Source organism: Tachypleus tridentatus, chromosome 10 (genome assembly GCF_004210375.1).
Source record: "Tachypleus tridentatus isolate NWPU-2018 chromosome 10, ASM421037v1, whole genome shotgun sequence".
Taxonomy (NCBI): domain Eukaryota; kingdom Metazoa; phylum Arthropoda; class Merostomata; order Xiphosura; family Limulidae; genus Tachypleus; species Tachypleus tridentatus.
The window spans coordinates 118,432,163-118,450,802 of record NC_134834.1 but is presented as its reverse complement, the minus strand read 5'-3'; the positions used below and the strand labels follow the sequence as shown (position 1 = coordinate 118,450,802).

The window sequence follows — 18,640 nt, the reverse complement described above, 5'->3', positions numbered from 1 at the left end:
GTAGACTGAAGTGTTAAATCTCAGTTTTCCTTTCATCGGGAAGGCAAGATCTGTTTATCTCTCACGACTAGAGTACACGTACAATTCTTAATTAGAAGTTATTACCACGTCTGTTTGTCTTCTCACGTGTTTTACACCAACTGTTTTCACACCAGATTAGATGTGTTAGTGTATGAAGAAAATACCAGTCATGTCCGGAAATGTCATATACCATCACTGTAGTAGTTCATAGTGTATACAAAGGAGAGCATGATAGTAGAGTTTGTAATGTGGATAAAACAAAACATGAAAGTAAAGTTCGTAGTGTGGACAAAAGAAAACATAATAGTAGTGTTTTAGTGTTAATAAAACAAAACATGAAAGTTCGTAGTGTATACAAAAGAAAAAAAATAGTAAGTTCATATTGTATAAAAAATAACATATAATAGTAGAGTTCGTAATGTATACAAAACAAAACATAATAATAGACTTCATAGTGCAGACGAAACAAAACATAATAGTAGAGTTCGTAGTGTGGACAAAACAAAACATAATGGTAGAGTTTGTAGTGTAGACAAAACAAAACATGATAATAGACTTCATAGTGCAGACGAAACAAAACATAATGGTAGAATTCGTAGTGTGGACAAAACAAAACATAATAGTACAGTTTGTACTGTGGACAAAACGAAACATAATGGTAGAGTTCGTAGTGTAGACAAAACAAAACATAATGGTAGAGTTCGTATTGTGAACAATACAAAACGTAATCGTAGAGTTCGTAGTGTAAACAAAACAAAACATCATAGTAAAGTTCGTATTGTGAACAATACAAAACGTAATCGTAGAGTTTGTAGTGTGGACAAAACAAAATATAATAGTAGAGTTCGTAGTGTGGACAAAAAATATAATTGTGAAGTTTTTAGTGTAGACAAAGCAAAACATAATAGTAGAGTTCGTAGTGTATACAAAATAAAACATAATAGTAATGTTCGTAGTGTAGATAAAACAGAACATAGTACATCCTTTCAACAATACGATAATACAATATAATGTTTATCACAAAACTAGACTTTGTTTTTGAAGAAACACCATAAATTTGTACGTAAATTCAGAAACCAAAAGTTTCACATTTTTCAAATTCGTGGTGTAAAAATATATTCGTGTTCGTAGTGTAAGTGTGTACCGGAGTTCGTAGTGTATGTATGTACCTGATTGCACATAAAAGTACAATATAACAAGCATGGAAACCAAATACTCGTACATGCAAGAGATTTATACAGAAAATGTTTTAAAAATTACATTTCTGTCACGACTGTAGTTTATACTGTTTTATTATTTCCATGAATCTCTATAGCCGTTTATTGACATTTCATATAACGTCAAGGCGTGACGTAAGTATTCATCTTGTTTCTTCTTTAACAAATACAGACCTATACATTTCATTCTCTGCTAAATCTCGTCCATTAAACAACGCAATGTTTCGTACTTAAACTAAAGCTTGTGTTTTAACCGAAGATATATTGTTAACTCTTAGATGTGAGCAATGTTTTTATTCTGAAACTGAATACTATGATTACGAGAGTGAATCTTCCGACCCAGTAAGACATTAAAAAGAAGTTTGAAATATCTTATAGTGTCATTAATGATGCCATAACGTATAGTTACGTTCCTGAAGGTGTATACGTCAAAAGTTAGCGAGTTTTAAGCTATGCCTAAAATCCGAAGGCTGTGATCGTGAAGAAATTGAATTCGCAAATTGTCAGATACATAACAAGTCCTCCGCTAGGCTAAACTGGTTAATCTTTGCAGACACTTGACACAATTCTAATCTATTTGTCTATTCATTCATAATTCCAAACAATTTGTTATTCAAGGTCAACCGTCTCGTTGCACTAAGGTAAGATTTCGGGCTAGAATAATGATATTGCTATTGGTAGGTCTTATAAACAAATAGCTCTACATAACGTTGTACTGAATACAAGGTTCACATCCAATGTACTGAACGTTTGTTGTTTGTTTGATTTTATTTATATTATTGTAAAAGTGTTTGCTAGAGGGGGTTGCTAATTAGCCTTAACAACGAATGATCTAGCAAAAATTATTTCTATTGTTGTAATGATGTTTGCTAGAGGGAGCTGCTAATCATTTAGAAAGCATTATTTCTATTGTTGTAATGATGTTTGCTGGAGGGCGCTCCTAACCATCAAGCAAGCATCATTTCTGACGATGACCGAAGAAGGTCGAAACGTTGTTCGCTCTTCTATGTAAAATATTTTCTTAACCCAAACGAGCCGTTTTTGCATATATATTTCTCTACAAGTGGGTTTTCTCGACATCACTGATTAAGCATCATTGCTATTGGTGATAACAAGAAACCCACTTGAAGTGTATCTCAAGACGCTTGGTATGGGTATTAAAACTTTTACTAATAAAGCAGAAAACAGCGTTTCGATCTTCTCAGGTCATCTCTAGATTAACATCTTTGTTCTCTACTTTATTAGTAAAAGTGTCAATACACATACCAACCGTCCTGAGATATATTATTTATATTGTTGTAAGGATGTTTGCTAGAGGGAGCTACTAACCATCACAAGAAATGACATCCAGATTACGATATTTATATTGTTAGAATATTTGCTTTAACGTTTATTTAAGAGAAACTGAAACAAGTGAAGTTACACGGTTAACTTAAAGTGACTTTTTATTTCATTGTGTTATAGATATTTAATTATTTACTTACGATGTAACCTAGCAACTGAATTTGTTAATTAAATTATTAATTCTATTTCACATTTATTATATTTCTACGATTATGAAATGCTTGAAAGTCAGTAAACATTTTAAAGTACGTTTTACACGATTCTTAGTTAACCCAACCTATATTTAATCCTCTGAGTAAACTGTCTAGAAATTATTGCTGTAGAGAACGTATTTATTACAATAAGTTTGAAATAATCTTATTAAATAATATTTTTGGTAGCTAACAGTTCCTGATTTTCCTTCCAAATTATGGATGTCTCTAAAATCAAGAAGTATTAATAGTTTTATTTTTCTATAAAACATTAAATACTAAATAAACATGTGTTATGTCACGTCTTATAGGAGACACAATGGTTTGCCCTCTATTGTTTATATTTAACAAACGTAAATAAACAGTTTAAGAAATTTTGTTTGATATCTGTCCAACAGTTTCATCTTCATCATTTTAAATTCACATCACAAATATGTTGCTCGTGTCTTTACGAGTCAGTCTTCTTTGTTATACAGTAGACAAGCTGAGATACCCGTCACGAACTGAAAAAAAGTGGGTAGTAGTGGATGCTATGATAAATAACACAAAAACCCTACCTGTCACATAATTACAACTATTACTACAGTATTCATTATTACCTGCCAGACGTTTTGTACAAAGTTCAAGAACTCAGTATATGTTATACTTAAAACACGGTACACACCGTGTGATTGTCAGGGTGACTTTGTAGGAAGAAGTGGAGAGAGAGGTGGCGGAAGATGTGTTTTCTGGTACCCACTTTTAACACCCGGTGTAACTGGTGTAACGATTTCAAATTCCACCCGTTTTCAAGTTACCCCCCGGTAAATTGAAATCGTTTCCAGAGCACCGGAGGAGTAACATGAAATCGATTTTATATTACCCCCTCTTCTAACGCCAAAATGACAAACATGATTGCTTTTAACATTTGTAGTGCGTGCCGAGTACGTATCTAAGTACATGATAACAGGCAAAAGACCTATTATTTCTTTATTAAAATTGATGATTTACATAAGATAAAAGGTATTTTAAGGGCTCGTCCTCGCCAGACCACAAGATCTACATACTGTCTTCATTCAATATATTGTAATTTATACATATTAATTTTTTTATATTTCTTTATGCGCACTGAAATAAAAATGAGTGATTGATAGCATGAGATATAGAACATGACAAATATTCGAATTTTTACATTATTATTAATGTGTTAATTTTGTTTACACACACTGAGTGAGATAAAAACATCTAGCATCTTAACAAACCCTTAAAACGAGACAATCGGGAAGATGTAGTTTGAAATCACGAGGGTTAAAATGAAATCGATTTCAGACTAACCCCGGAGGTAACCTGAAATCGATTTTGTCTTATCCCCCGGTAATATGAAAACGAATTCAAATTACCGGTGGGTAACATTTACAGGGGGTAGTTTGAAATCGGTACACCCGGCTCTTCATGTCCTACCATAATGTTTCGCGTAATTGATTAATTGATAGTGAGTGGCAACAGAAATGTCTTAAGAGTCGAAGTTGAAAGGTCAGCAGTTAAATATGAAGTGAGGATAAGTCAAGAAACAGCTCTTTATACCAACCAACCTTTTTGTGGCTGTTGGAGTAGATACTTCAGCTTTTACGTATTATTGCAATAATAGAAGACATTTTAACATTTAATCCCTCTACCAAGAGCATCATCACATTATCTGAAATATATAAAACATTTGTGTACTCTCTCTCTTTCCACAATGCGTGTATGTTGTGTTTAGAACGTAGCGCCATCTATGCCTATAGTTAACATTATCGTTGTAAGCCCCCATTAACATGACCCATGTTAAAAACTCGTATCCTACAAGGTTGGGTTAAGATTGGCATAGTGATCTAGACATTGTTAGATAACGGACAAACAGACAGATAAGACTTTATAATTCTCCATTTCCTTGGTTAAACTAACGCTTGCCGTCGAATCAGAAATATAAATATTTTATTGTTATATTAAGCAGGTGATATTACTGAAACTGTAATTTGAAACGTGACTTTTAAATTCCCAAAACATTTCTTTTCTGTTTTAATTGCCCATCAATGAAATTAATGTAAATATTAACTTATGAACATATCAAACTCAATAATTTTTAATCTCAGTATTCTCGTTCTTACGTGGTTTGTGTGACATCAGTTTTCTAATTGTTACGTTGTTAGTGTGACAACAGTTTATCTCATTGTTACATGGTTTGTGTAACATCAGTTTTCTTATTGTTTCATGGTTTGTGTAACAACAGTATTTTTATTGTTATGTGGTTTGTGTAACATCAGTTTTCTTATTGTTACGTGGTTTGTGGGACAACAGTATTTTTATTGTTACGTGGTTTGTGTAACATCAGTTTTCTTATTGTTATTGGTTTGTGTAACATCAGTTTTCTTATTGTTACGTGGTTTGTGTAAAATCAGTTTTCTTATCGTTACGTGGTTTGTGTGACAACAGTATTTTTATTGTTATGTGGTTTGTATGACATCAGTATTTTTATTGTTATGTGGTTTGTGTGACAACAGTATTTTTATTGTTATGTGGTTTGTGTAACATCAGTTTTCTTATTGTTACGTGGTTTGTGTGACAACAGTATTTTTATTGTTATGTGGTTTGTGTAACATCAGTTTTCTTATTGTTACGTGGTTTGTGTGACAACAGTATTTTTATTGTTATGTGGTTTGTATGACATCAGTATTTTTATTGTTATGTGGTTTGTGTGACAACAGTATTTTTATTGTTATGTGGTTTGTGTAACATCAGTTTTCTTATTGTTACGTGGTTTGTGTGACAACAGTATTTTTATTGTTATGTGGTTTGTATGACATCAGTTTTTTTATTGTTACGTGGTTTGTGTGACATCAGTTTTCTTATTGTTACGTGGTTTGTGTGACAACAGTATTTTTATTGTTATGTGGTTTGTGTGACATCAGTTTTCTTATTGTTACGTGGTTTGTGTGACATCTCTTTTCTACTTGTTACGTGATTAGTGTGACAACAGTTTTATCATTGTTACACGATGTGTGTAACATCAGTTTTCTATTGTTACGTGATATGTGTGACAACAGTTTACCAATTGTTACGTGGTTTGCGTGACAACAGTTTTCTCATTGTTACATGATTTGAGTAACTAATATTTTTATTACTTCTAGCTAGAAGTATCGAATTTTCTGACTTGTTTTCACCAGCTCCAGTAATAATGAGGGTTAGAAAATAAAAACAGTTTTAAAATATCCTTAATAGGGTAACATCTATTTAAACTAGCCGGAAATTGATTTACTATTGATTTACAGGCAAACTGAAATTCAACAAGAACAAAACATCCATGATATATAATCATCTCTTTCTGGTACGCTAACGTGGAACGTAATTATTAACGCAAGTAAACCGAATGTCAGTTCCATCCAAACATGCAGTAGCTTCGATTTTAGTACATTTTGATCCACGTCATTTTCGATTCTTTATACGTCCATGTTTTGTTACGCGAGGAGTGCTAATCTGCCTTTAATATTTTAACTACATCATTATTTATTTCTTTGAAATAAATTAACAACTGTTTATTTTCGCACCGTTTTTAAACGGTTCTGAAACACAAAGTCATAGAGTTGTAAACTTCAAAATAGGAGCATGATCTGAACCACAGTTTTCAAGTTGGTCATCAAGTAACCTCGTTGTGAATCAGTTAAAGATAATTGTGACTCTGGGTCTCGGACCAAGATGTTCCGTGTTGAATAACAGTTTATATTTTAAGACATATTTTTGGCATATGTAAAGCCGACAGAGGGCGTTAGCTAGTCCTTAGCTAGAGCTTTGAATCTCTGAATTGAGTAAGGTTCGATTCCGTGCAATACCATTAAATCTTCTCTGCAAGTTCTGGGTGCATTATAAGAGTGACGTCAGTAATTCAGTGTAGGCGGTGGGGTGTTCCTGACTTAAGCATTCTCTTTTGGTGAGAAATGCTAAATTAAGAGACGGCGGCAGGTAACTTCAGTAGCTCTGCCATGAATACAAACTATAATTCAAAGACCAGAAAATCGAAGTGCTCTTAAGAAACTTCTCTCGTTCTTCGAGAGTAACAGAAAGTTTCTTTGAAGTGATACATTTCGGGTCGTCCAAGCCTAATAATGCGATGAATGTTCGTCTTGCATTAGAGAGGAAACACAGGGATACAAAATAACATACTCTGAGTCCTTCTGTATCCATGACTTATGAAACTTGATATAATGTTACAAATCCTAAAGGTTAGTAAACATATTTGTCTTAGACGAACAAATCAAACTTCCATCGTATTCTTACATTAAATACAAAAAGGAAAACGGACTGTAATAATAATACTTTATGTATATTCTTCAACTGATATAATTATATTAAAGGCTGGGTTTATTCTTAGCTAGACACTTTGCAACTTTTGGTATCTTTTTCTCTCATATGACCATACTTACAGACTTTACAACCAAGGTAATAATTTTTTGTTAGGTTTCTCAGATAACCATGCTTACAGACTTTATAACCAAGGTAATAAAGTCGGTTTTTGTTGTTAGGTTTCTCAGATAACCATACTTACAGACTTTATAACCAAGGTAATAAAGTCGGTTTTTGTTGTTAGGTTTCTCAGATAACCATACTTACAGACTTTACAACCAAGGGTAATAAAGTCGGTTTTTGTTGTTAGGTTTCTCAGATAACCATACTTACAGACTTTACAACCAAGGTAATAAAGTCGGTTTTTGTTGTTAGGTTTCTCAGATAACCATACTTACAGACTTTACAACCAAGGTAATAAAGTCGGTTTTTGTTGTTAGGTTTCTCAGATAACCATACTTACAGACTTTATAACCAAGGTAATAAAGTCGGTTTTTGTTGTTAGGTTTCTCAGATAACCATACTTACAGACTTTATAACCAAGGTAATAAAGTCGGTTTTTGTTGTTAGGTTTCTCAGATAACCATACTTACAGACTTTACAACCAAGGTAATAAAGTCTGTTTTTGTTGTTAGGTTTCTCAGAAAACTATACTTACAGACTATATTATAACCTTGGTAAACTAAAAAGTTCCTTGTTTTCCCCCAGTAATCTACATTTAAAATGTACAAATAAGAAAATAATATTAATAAATTAACAGGTTTAGTGCTTTATTTCTGTTTTCCCTGATACCCAAAATATACGGTAATGTTTAATTATTAACCGATTATAATAAACACTTGTTTGTAAAAAGCTTTATATATTTCGTGATAGACAATATCCTCTCTCAGTCTTTTGATCAGTGTGATACAAGCATAGTGAACAGGTTACTAAAGTACAAGGTAAAAGCAAAAATTCCGGTAGTAACTGGTGTAAAAATTAATATTAGGAAAGAAAAATGAATGTTGGTCAACTAGATCCAGTTGTGTTACGTTTGTTTATTGTTTAAAAAATGATTTATTACTGTTTAAAGATTATTCTCTTACTCCTGTTTATTATTTAAATATTATTTAGTTACTCCTGTTTATTACTTAAATATTGTTTTGTTACTTCTGTTTATTATTTAAAAACTGCTTTATTATTGCTGTTTACTGTATAAAGATTCTTCTCTTACGCCTGTGTATTACTTAAATATTTTGTTACTTCTGTTTACTGTTTAAAGATTGTTCTCTTACTCCTGCTTATTATTAAAATATTGTTTTGTTACTCCTGTTTATTAAAATATTGTTTGTTACTTCTGTTTATTCTTTAAATAATTTTGTTACTTCTGTTTATTATTTAAATATTCTTTTGTTACTTCTGTTTATTGTTTAGTTTGTTCTCTTACTCTTGTTTATTTAAATATTGTTTTGTTAATCCTGTTTTTATTATTTTAATATTGTTTTGTTACTTCTGTTTGCTGTTTAAGGTTTGTTCTCTTACTGCTGTTTATTATTTAAATAGTTTTGTTACTTCTGTTTACTGTTTAAAGATTGTTCTCTTACTCCTGTTTATTGTTTAAATATTGTGCTCTTATTCCTGTTTATTGTTTAAATATTGTGCTCTTATTCCTGTTTATTGTTTAAATGTTGTTTTGTTACGTCAATTTATTGTTTAGATTGTTTTGTTACTTCTATTTACTGTTTAAAGATTGTTCTCTTACTCCTGTTTATTACTTAAATATTGTTTTGTTACTTATGTTTATTATTTAAATACTGTTTTGTTATTCTGTTTATTATCTAAGTGTTGTTTTGTTACTTCTGTTTATTGCTTAAAGATTGTTCTCTTACTCCTGTTTATTATTTAAATATTTTTTCTTACTTCAGTTTATTGTTTATAATATTCCGTTGTTTTACAAATCATTTAGATGTTTACTTTTGATTCGAAACTCAAGCGTTAGGTGGCAGGAAAATCGTATGTATGGCGGAAACTTACAGGGGTAAAAGCTTCTCATTTTTAAAATATTTTCTAAACATATCAATAGAAAAACAATGGTGATTTCTTTTTCTTGTAGATGGTCTGACACGACAAGCACCGATAATATGTTAAACATTATTTTTGCTCAACTTCATGTCGTAACAATTCCTGAAAAGAGTAAACAATTTACAATTTTATTCTAAAACGAACTGCGAAGTGAGATACGTATTAATACGAGGAATGTTTGATGTTGTTAACATTAAGCCACAAGAATCAGAGAGTTGAACAATACGTGGTGTTTACACTGTAGTAAACCGAAATCAAGTTACTGCGGCAAATAATACAACGTGTTTACACTGTAATAAACATAAATCAAGTTACTGCGGCAAATAATACAACGTGTTTACACAGTAATAAACATATAATCACGTTGTTGTGGCAAATAATACCTAGTGCTAATAAACAGAAAATCACGTTACTGTGGCATATATTTAGTATTTAGACTGTGATAAATAGAAATCTGCGTTACCATGGCAAATAATATCTGGTGTTTAGTGTGTAATAAACAATGATAAGTGGTAAAATATGTAACTACTGATTATTGTTACTGATATTAAACTATATGTATGCCTTGCAAGAAAATATTCATTTCTCGACGATTTCCTAAAATGGTAAGTAATTTCCATATCTTTACCCGGAAAGATAATTGGTTTGACCAATTAGCTCACTATAACACCTTGTCAGAGAGTCTTTGTTGTTGTTTTTTTAAGAGTCGTATAAACACTAGTTAATATTTTCAGGCTTTTTCCTTACTTTTTAATGTAGTGACTGCTTTCTTTAACCACGAGGTTACTGTTTCTAAAGGTGTTCGATTTTTCAAGTTGCAAGAAAACTATGGTCCTGCTTTTATCCAACAATTACTCAGGCGTTTCATCGTCGACTTTATACGTGATTCAACGCCAAAAGATTTATTTATTCGTTAACAAATCATTATTTACCTCATTGCACAGCTATGTCAATGTCTTATTGTCTTGTCAATAAGAATCGCTATAATAGGCCTAACCGTATCATGTTGTATTTAATATACTTTCGAGCTGTTAGCGGTGAAGTGCAAAAACGTGATATCGCTTCCATTACGACAACACAGAAAATTAAAACTGTTTACTTATGTTCTTTAACTTAATCACACACAGTCATAACATAGTATGTGATATACATTTTTTTTTTTTTAGGGACAGTTATTTTAAAACTTCTAGAGCGAAGCATGAATTTACTAGAACACTCATCGATTCTGGGTATAGAAAATAGGTCTTACATTAAACGCCTAAGACAAATAACTAAATCCGTCAGCAGTTCCAGAACCGCAACACTTGCACTCCAGAAGGTTTAGTAACATGTACAACGGACATGTTAGGCTTAACAGACCTTCAGGGAATTTTATCGAAAACCCTTCACATATCATGCGTGACCAAGTTTAAATTTAGCTGCTGCACGCGCACTAACTTTCATGACGAGTGACATGAGTGCCAAACTAAGACAAAGCTTCAGTGTGCTCTCTAAAGATACCGAGTACAGTCCAACTCGAGCTATGAAATAGCTCATTACCTCTCACCTAAGAGCTGAACAATGTCCAAACATTGTTTTTAAAAATAAACAAAATCACACGTAAACGTTTCAAGCAGTTGAAGCACACGTATGAAAGCTATTCTCAAGACGGATGTTATGGGTATTAAAACTTTAATTAAAATAAGTTAGAGAACAAAGTTTCGACCTTCTTTGGTCATCTTCAGGTTAACAAAGTCAGTTTGCAACTGACCGTTGCTGGGCATGTCCTAGGAACGAGTATAAACAGGTACGGAATATAGGGGGCGTTGCAGTTAGATGTTAGGTTATTAATTAGTATAGGTATAAAGGTGTTTCTTTATATTGGTTTAATTTTAGTTGTTGTATAAATACGGCTTTTTTGATTTTGCGTTTGTTTATATTTGTTTTCCTACTTAGTATTTGGTTGTTTTCTATAGTTATGTTGTGTTTATTCGATTTACCGTGTTCGTTACACGTGGGAAGGGGTGTTTTGTGTGCGTGTGTGTGTTTTCGTTGAATCTGGTTTCCATTTTTCTGCTTGTTTCTCCAGTATAGAAATCGTGGCAGTTGTTACATTGTATTCTATAAATTATGTTGGTGTTGTGTTTCTCAGTGTAGTATAGACTTTAGTTTTGTACCTGGTTTTTGAATAAATTTGGTGATTATTGGAATGTTGTGTTTTATTATAAGTTGATTTTTTTCCAAATGTTGATTATTTTATCGCTCATGTCCGGAACATATGATATGCAACAGTGTAAGCAAAAGATTTCACTCATTCATTCTCTGAATTATAAATTAGACTTCACAGACAGATATTTCTAATCAAAACATGAAGCTGCTACTTTATATCACTAGTGTACGCTAAAAGACGTTGACAAAAGAGTCTAACCTGTTTCTTTAATCTGTACGTTTCTCCTAGTTAATATGACTTGACCTGCACGTCTCTTCCACTCAATATTGTTTAACCTGTACGTCTCTTCTAGTCAATATTAACCTGTTGTCTCTCCTAGCCAATAATGTTTAACCTGTGTGTTTCTCCTTGTCAATATTGTTTAACCTGTACGTATCTACTAGTCAACATTGTTTAACCTGTACGTCTCTCCTAGTCAATATTGTTTAACCTGTATGTTTCTCCTAGTCAATATTGTTTAACCTGTACGTCTCTCCTAGTCAATATTGTTTAACCTGTATGTTTCTCCTAGTCAACGTTGTTCAACCTGTACGTCTCTCCTAGCCAATGTTGTTCAACCTGTACGTCTCTCCTAGCCAATGTTGTTCAGCCTATACGTCTCTCCTAGCCAATGTTGTTCAGCCTATACGTCTCTCCTAGCCAATATTGTTCAACCTGTACGTCTCTCCTAGCCAATATAGTTTAACCTGTACGTCTCTCCTAGTCAATATTGTTTAACCTATACGTCACTACTAGTCAATATTGTTTAACCTGTACGTCTCTACCAGTCAATATTGTTTACCCTGTACGTCTCTCCTAGTCAATATTGTTTAATCTGTAGGTTTCTCCTAGCCAATATTGTTTAACCTGTATGTTTCTCCTAGTTCAGCATTGTTTAACCTGTATGTTTCTCCTAGTCAACGTTGTTCACCCTGTACGTCTCTCCTAGCCAATATTGTTTAACCTGTACGTCTCTCCTAGTCAATCATGTTTAATCTGTAGGTTTCTCCTAGCCAATATTGTTTAACCTGTATGTTTCTCCTATTCAATATTGTTTAACCTGTACGTCTTTCCTAGCCAATATTGTTCAACCTGTACGTCTCTCCTAGCCAATATTGTTTAACCTGTATGTCTCTCACGCCAATATTGTTTAACCTGTACGTCTCTCCTAGCCAATATTGTTTAACCTCTTCGTCTCTCCTAGCCAATATTGTTTAACCTGTATGTTTCTCCTAGCCAATATTGTTTAACCTGTATGTTTCTCCTAGCCAATATTGTTTAACCTGTATGTTTCTCCTAGCCAATATTGTTTAACCTGTATGTTTCTCCTAGTCAATACTGTTTAACCTGTACGTCTCTCCTAGCCAATATTGTTTAACCTGTACGTCTCTCCTAGCCAATATTGTTTAACCTGTACGTCTCTCCTAGTCAATATTGTTTAACCTCTTCGTCTCTCCTAGTCAATATTGTTTAACCTCTTCGTCTCTCCTAGTCAATATTGTTTAACCTGTATGTTTCTCCTAGCCAATATTGTTTAACCTGTACGTCTCTCCAAGTCAATATTGTTTAACCTGTATGTTTCTCCTAGTCAATATTGTTTAACCTGTACGTCTGTCCTAGTCAATATTGTTTAACCTGTGAATTTCTTCCATAAGCGTATAAAACATGAGGGTTAAATAAGTTAAGGATATAGAACTCTTGGTGTAAACTACACGAAAACACACGGGCTAGCTAACGTTAGAATATACAACTCTGCCAGAGCTAAAAATATTCGTAACTCTCGAGATGTACTAAAACTTCCGTTTGGCAAACTTGTTAAGAATACAAAATAAAAAAAGTAGAAGAAATTTTGAAGAGAAATTCTTGAGCGCTGACAACGTATTTTAATGGCTCGTGCACGTCAAGGACTACCATGTGTATGTTGGGAATGAAATATATAATAGCAGTTGTAATCAAATTGAGTATGCTCTGATTACGAGTTATGAACTTTATTCGACTTGTTTAATAAGCTAACTTATGTAAAATATGACGACTCAAATTAATAAATCTACCATTAGAAACCACAGATATGAACTGTGACATTCCTGATAGACTATTTACGATTGCATTAATCATTCCGAAATACCAAAGAAATGCATCAACGACCTCACAAGACATTTCAAGAACTGCTGGAACTTTCACATTTTAACTAATAGATTATTTTCATTCGAAATTAGATTTTCTGTAACGGTGAAAGTACAAACGAATGTTAAATATCAACCACGCTACATACACTGCCTGCGAAGCCTTTTTCTCAATACCTGAACTCACAATTGAGACACTAGTGAGACAACAGTGATTGCAACACTTTGTATAATATGTAAATTATTACTGATTCGTTCTGTTGATTAATGAAAAACTACAGATATAATTACGTGACTTTAGTGTGGTATACCTGATGACAAACTACAGGTATAATTATGTTATTATAATAATATAGTCTAAGTTGTCTCTTTGTTTACAACAATAACTTATTTCCTAGTAACCAGATGGACTCTTTAGTTTCTATATGTCTACAACTACGTCTTACCTATCAGGCCGAGGGATTCTGGAAAGATTCAAAATTGAATTTTGACTTTTGTCTAATGTATGATGGTACGTGTTAAAATACATTAATGTCTTGTTTATAAGAAATATCGTTTTCAAACAATCAATATCTATCGTGCATCTGTTATTAAAAGCTTACTGATTTGTTATTATGAGTGAAATACCCCAGGTAAAGAAAACTAAAATAAGTTATTGACAACTTCCCCAGCTCGACGATTTCGGTTTTAAAAAACATCCATGACATTCTTAATAACGACATCCATGACAATCTTAGTGAAAACATCCATGACATTCTTAATAACGACATCCATGACATTCTTAGTGAAAAGATCCATGACAATCTTAGTGAAAACATCCATGACATTCTTAATAACGACATCCATGACAATCTTAGTGAAAACATCCATGACAATCTTAGTAACGACATCCATGACAATCTTAGTGAAAACATCCATGAATCTTAGTGAAAACATCCATGACATTCTTAATAACGACATCCATGACAATCTTAGTGAAAACATCCATGACAATCTTAATAACGACATCCATGACATTCTTAGTGAAAAGATCCATGACAATCTTAGTGAAAACATCCAAGACATTCTTAATAACGACATCCATGACAATCTTAGTGAAAACATCCATGACAATCTTAGTAACGACATCCATGACAATCTTAGTGAAAACATCCATGAATCTTAGTGAAAACATCCATGACATTCTTAATAACGACATCCATGACAATCTTAGTGAAAACATCCATGACAATCTTAGTAACGACATCCATGACATTCTTAATAACGACATCCATGACAATCTTAGTGAAAACATCCATGACAATCTTAGTGAAAACATCCATGACAATCTTAGTAACGACATCCATGACATTCTTAATAACGACATTCATGACATTCTTAGTGAAAACATCCATGACAATCTTAGTGAAAACATCCATGACAATCTTAGTGAAAACATCCATGACATTCTTAATAACGACATCCATGACATTCTTAGTGTAAACACCCATGACATTCTTAATGGAAACATTCATGACATTCTTAGTGTAAACATCCATGACATTCTTAGTGTTAACACCCATGACATTCTTAATGGAAACATCCATGACATTCTTAGTGTAAACACCCATGACATTCTTAGTGTAAACATCCATGACATTCTTAATGGAAATATCCATGACATTCTTAGTGTTAACACCCATGACATTCTTAATGGAAACATCCATGACATTCTTAGTGTAAACACCCATGACATTCTTGGTGAAATGACTCACTACTTTTCAAGAATACGTTCTTACTTTCTTAATGTTTCCCAGGTGTTACTTCACGTGTTACTTGGTAAAAGGACTGACTATGCATATTAAATATTATATTTATTTATAATAACGACCATCAATTCTTGTACAGAGCTGCACGTGCAAACTATCAGTCAGGAAGTAATATCGCTACTCTTTGATAGATTGTTTAGACCAGTGGTTCCCAACCAGGGGTGCGAGATAACATTTCAGTTTCTTTTTTTTATATATTAAGGGTACTGTCATACATATTCAAAAATTACGTTCGAGTTTTATTTATTTTTCTAATTATAGACGTAGCTTTTTACCTTGTTACGATAAATTATCGTTTCTACCGTCACCTTTACATTTATTCTTAAAGAAATAATTACTGTGAGGGGTGCGAGAACATAGTAAAAATTTTTAGGGGTGCGAGGCAAAAAAAGGTTGGGAACCGCTGGTTTAGGCGAAAGGCGAAAGACTTTCGAAACTTGTCCTCTACACTTGTGTCTCCACAACGGGCAGTTGTCGGCCATTCTACAAAGTTTCATAACATATGTAACTGTCTGCTGGTAACATAATGTTAAACAATGGTCTATCTGTACCATGAATGTAGCTCTCTGTCTGCTGGTAACATAATGTTAAACAATGGTCTATCTGTACCATGAATGTAGCTCTCTGTCTGCTGGTAACATAATGTTAAACAATGGTCTATCTGTACCATGAATGTAGCTCTCTGTCTGCTGGTAACATAATGTTAAACAATGGTCTATCTGTACCATGAATGTAGCTCTCTGTCTGCTGGTAACACAATGTTAAACAATGGTCTATCTGTACCATGAATGTAGCTCTCTGTCTGCTGGTAACATAATGTTAAACAATGGTCTATCTGTACCATGAATGTAGCTCTCTGTCTGCTGGTAACATAATGTTAAACAATGGTCTATCTGTACCATGAATGTAGCTCTCTGTCTGCTGGTAACACAATGTTAAACAATGGTCTATCTGTACCATGAATGTAGCTCTCTGTCTGCTGGTAACATAATGTTAAACAATGGTCTATCTGTACCATGAATGTAGCTCTCTGTCTGCTGGTAACATAATGTTAAACAATGGTCTATCTGTACCATGAATGTAGCTCTCTGTCTGCTGGTAACACAATGTTAAACAATGGTCTATCTGTACCATGAATGTAGCTCTCTGTCTGCTGGTAACATAATGTTAAACAATGGTCTATCTGTACCATGAATGTAGCTCTCTGTCTGCTGGTAACACAATGTTAAACAATGGTCTATCTGTACCATGAATGTAGCTCTCTGTCTGCTGGTAACATAATGTTAAACAATGGTCTATCTGTACCATGAATGTAGCTCTCTGTCTGCTGGTAACATAATGTTAAACAATGGTCTATCTGTACCATGAATGTAGCTCTCTGTCTGCTGGTAACATAATGTTAAACAATGGTCTATCTGTACCATGAATGTAGCTCTCTGTCTGCTGGTAACACAATGTTAAACAATGGTCTATCTGTACCATGAATGTAGCTCTCTGTCTGCTGGTAACATAATGTTAAACAATGGTATATCTGTACCATGAATGTAGCTCTCTGTCTGCTGGTAACATAATGTTAAACAATGGTCTATCTGTATGTCTGTCTCCTGGTAACACAATGTTAAAGAATGGTATTCTGTGCTGTGCCCACTGCGGGTATCAAAACACACAAATGTGGTTGATGTCGAGCCATCGGTGGTCTTATTTACGTGTGTGAAATACATATGAACTTCGATCAAATTTTTATATCTTTTAAAATGTCTAAAATCAGGTTATTTATCCAAACAACGTTAATCATACCACACGTTAAAATAGATCCAAATAAACACTTGTTTGTAAAACTAAAACCCAGAGCACATGTACAATAACAAATCAGGCCACAGCTATACACAAATACGACAGTACATCAGCAAAACAGGCCACAGCTATACATAAATACAACGGTACATCAACTATAAAACAGGCCACCACAGCTATACACAAATACGACGGTACGTCTACGATTACGGAAGTTATAATAATCTAATATTCAATAACACTCGAAATTTCTGGATTTTGCTAACCCTTTTTTACACATTGTAAATTTGGTTTTATTGTTTTTAACAGTTGTTTTTCTTACTTTCTGCAAACGAAACAAAGCAAATAAGTTGACATCGTTTTTATTTACTCTAAATTAATTAATTAAGAAAAAAAATGTTAAATCAGAAAATTAAAACCTCGAGCATATGCCTAAATATCAACACTTCAGAAAAGCTGTTCTTATATTTCCTTACCTTCTCAGTAGTTCCGTGGCGGCTCTATCTTTCGAAGCATCCATTATGAGAAATATCCGATTCAAAATAACAAAAGGTAAGTTTTCAACTAGGCTAGTCTTTCAATAGGATTAAACTTTTAGAAGTAGTTTCTTGAAGCCCGTCTATGGTCGATAAAAGAGAGAAAACAAAAACTAAAATAGTCTTTTACATTGTCTATTCTAACCACGAGATTAGGGGAAATCCGTCAGGCGCTTTACTTGCTATAAAATCGGGTGATTTTATCTGTTTTAACACCTATTGTTGAACGGCAGTGTATCTGACAACTTTCACCGAATGTCGTAGTCGTAAATTCCTGTCAAGAGTTTTCCTTTATGTCGAATAAATGACCAAAGATAATGAAGACCGCGCTCTTAGCCTGACGTCTGAATGTGAGATCTAGACGTAACACGGGTAACGTTCAGGACCTGCCGATACACAACGTGCCCGCCACTTAAGTGTCGGTGCAGATAAACACGCGGGCTTACTCCAACTGTCACACAGCTTGTGGGTAATAGAGGGCGCCACTTACAAAGGTCCTTCAATCGTATAAACAACTCCTGTGATGTAAACACTAAATTGAAAGACAACTTTGTATTGACTATACATTAAACCGAAGGTCATTTAGTAAATCCATAGTTTAAGATTATTTAATGTTAACGTTCTTTAAACAGGAGATTTCAAAGGGTTGTTTTTAACTGTAAGTAATTCTTACAAGTTTCTAACAACCGGGACTACTTAGCAGCTTCTAATATGTTCGACGTACATCTCTACTGTGTAATATTGTTGGTTTCAGAACCATTTGGAGTCAATTTATTTTTGTCATTCACTCACAAGCATCTACTGCTCGTCGACAACTGGTGGCCACTCTGAGAACTAAACAAATTAAAGCGGATCGCCGTCAGGAACGAAGCTAAGAACTTTGTAAATACAGGAAAGCAGAATTTTCTACTTATCTCTCTCAATATTTCGGTCCTTCAATAAACTTTACAGATACTTTCAAAATTATGTATATTGCTATAAATTAAAACAATCATAAGCAG

At 33.4% G+C, this 18,640-nt stretch overlaps 1 protein-coding gene across 1 annotated transcript in view; it reads right to left on the bottom strand.

Annotated features, from left to right (window-relative positions):
* LOC143228192 (delta-sarcoglycan-like) overlaps nt 1-17,963 on the bottom strand; it is a 50,737-nt gene extending 32,774 nt beyond the window's left edge. Inside the window, exon 1 of the mRNA XM_076459497.1 lies at nt 17,580-17,963. Coding sequence (XP_076315612.1) covers nt 17,580-17,623 — 44 coding nt within the window. The 5' untranslated portion in view covers nt 17,624-17,963. The remainder of the gene's footprint in view (nt 1-17,579) is intronic.
* Nucleotides 17,964-18,640: the final 677 nt, after the last annotated feature.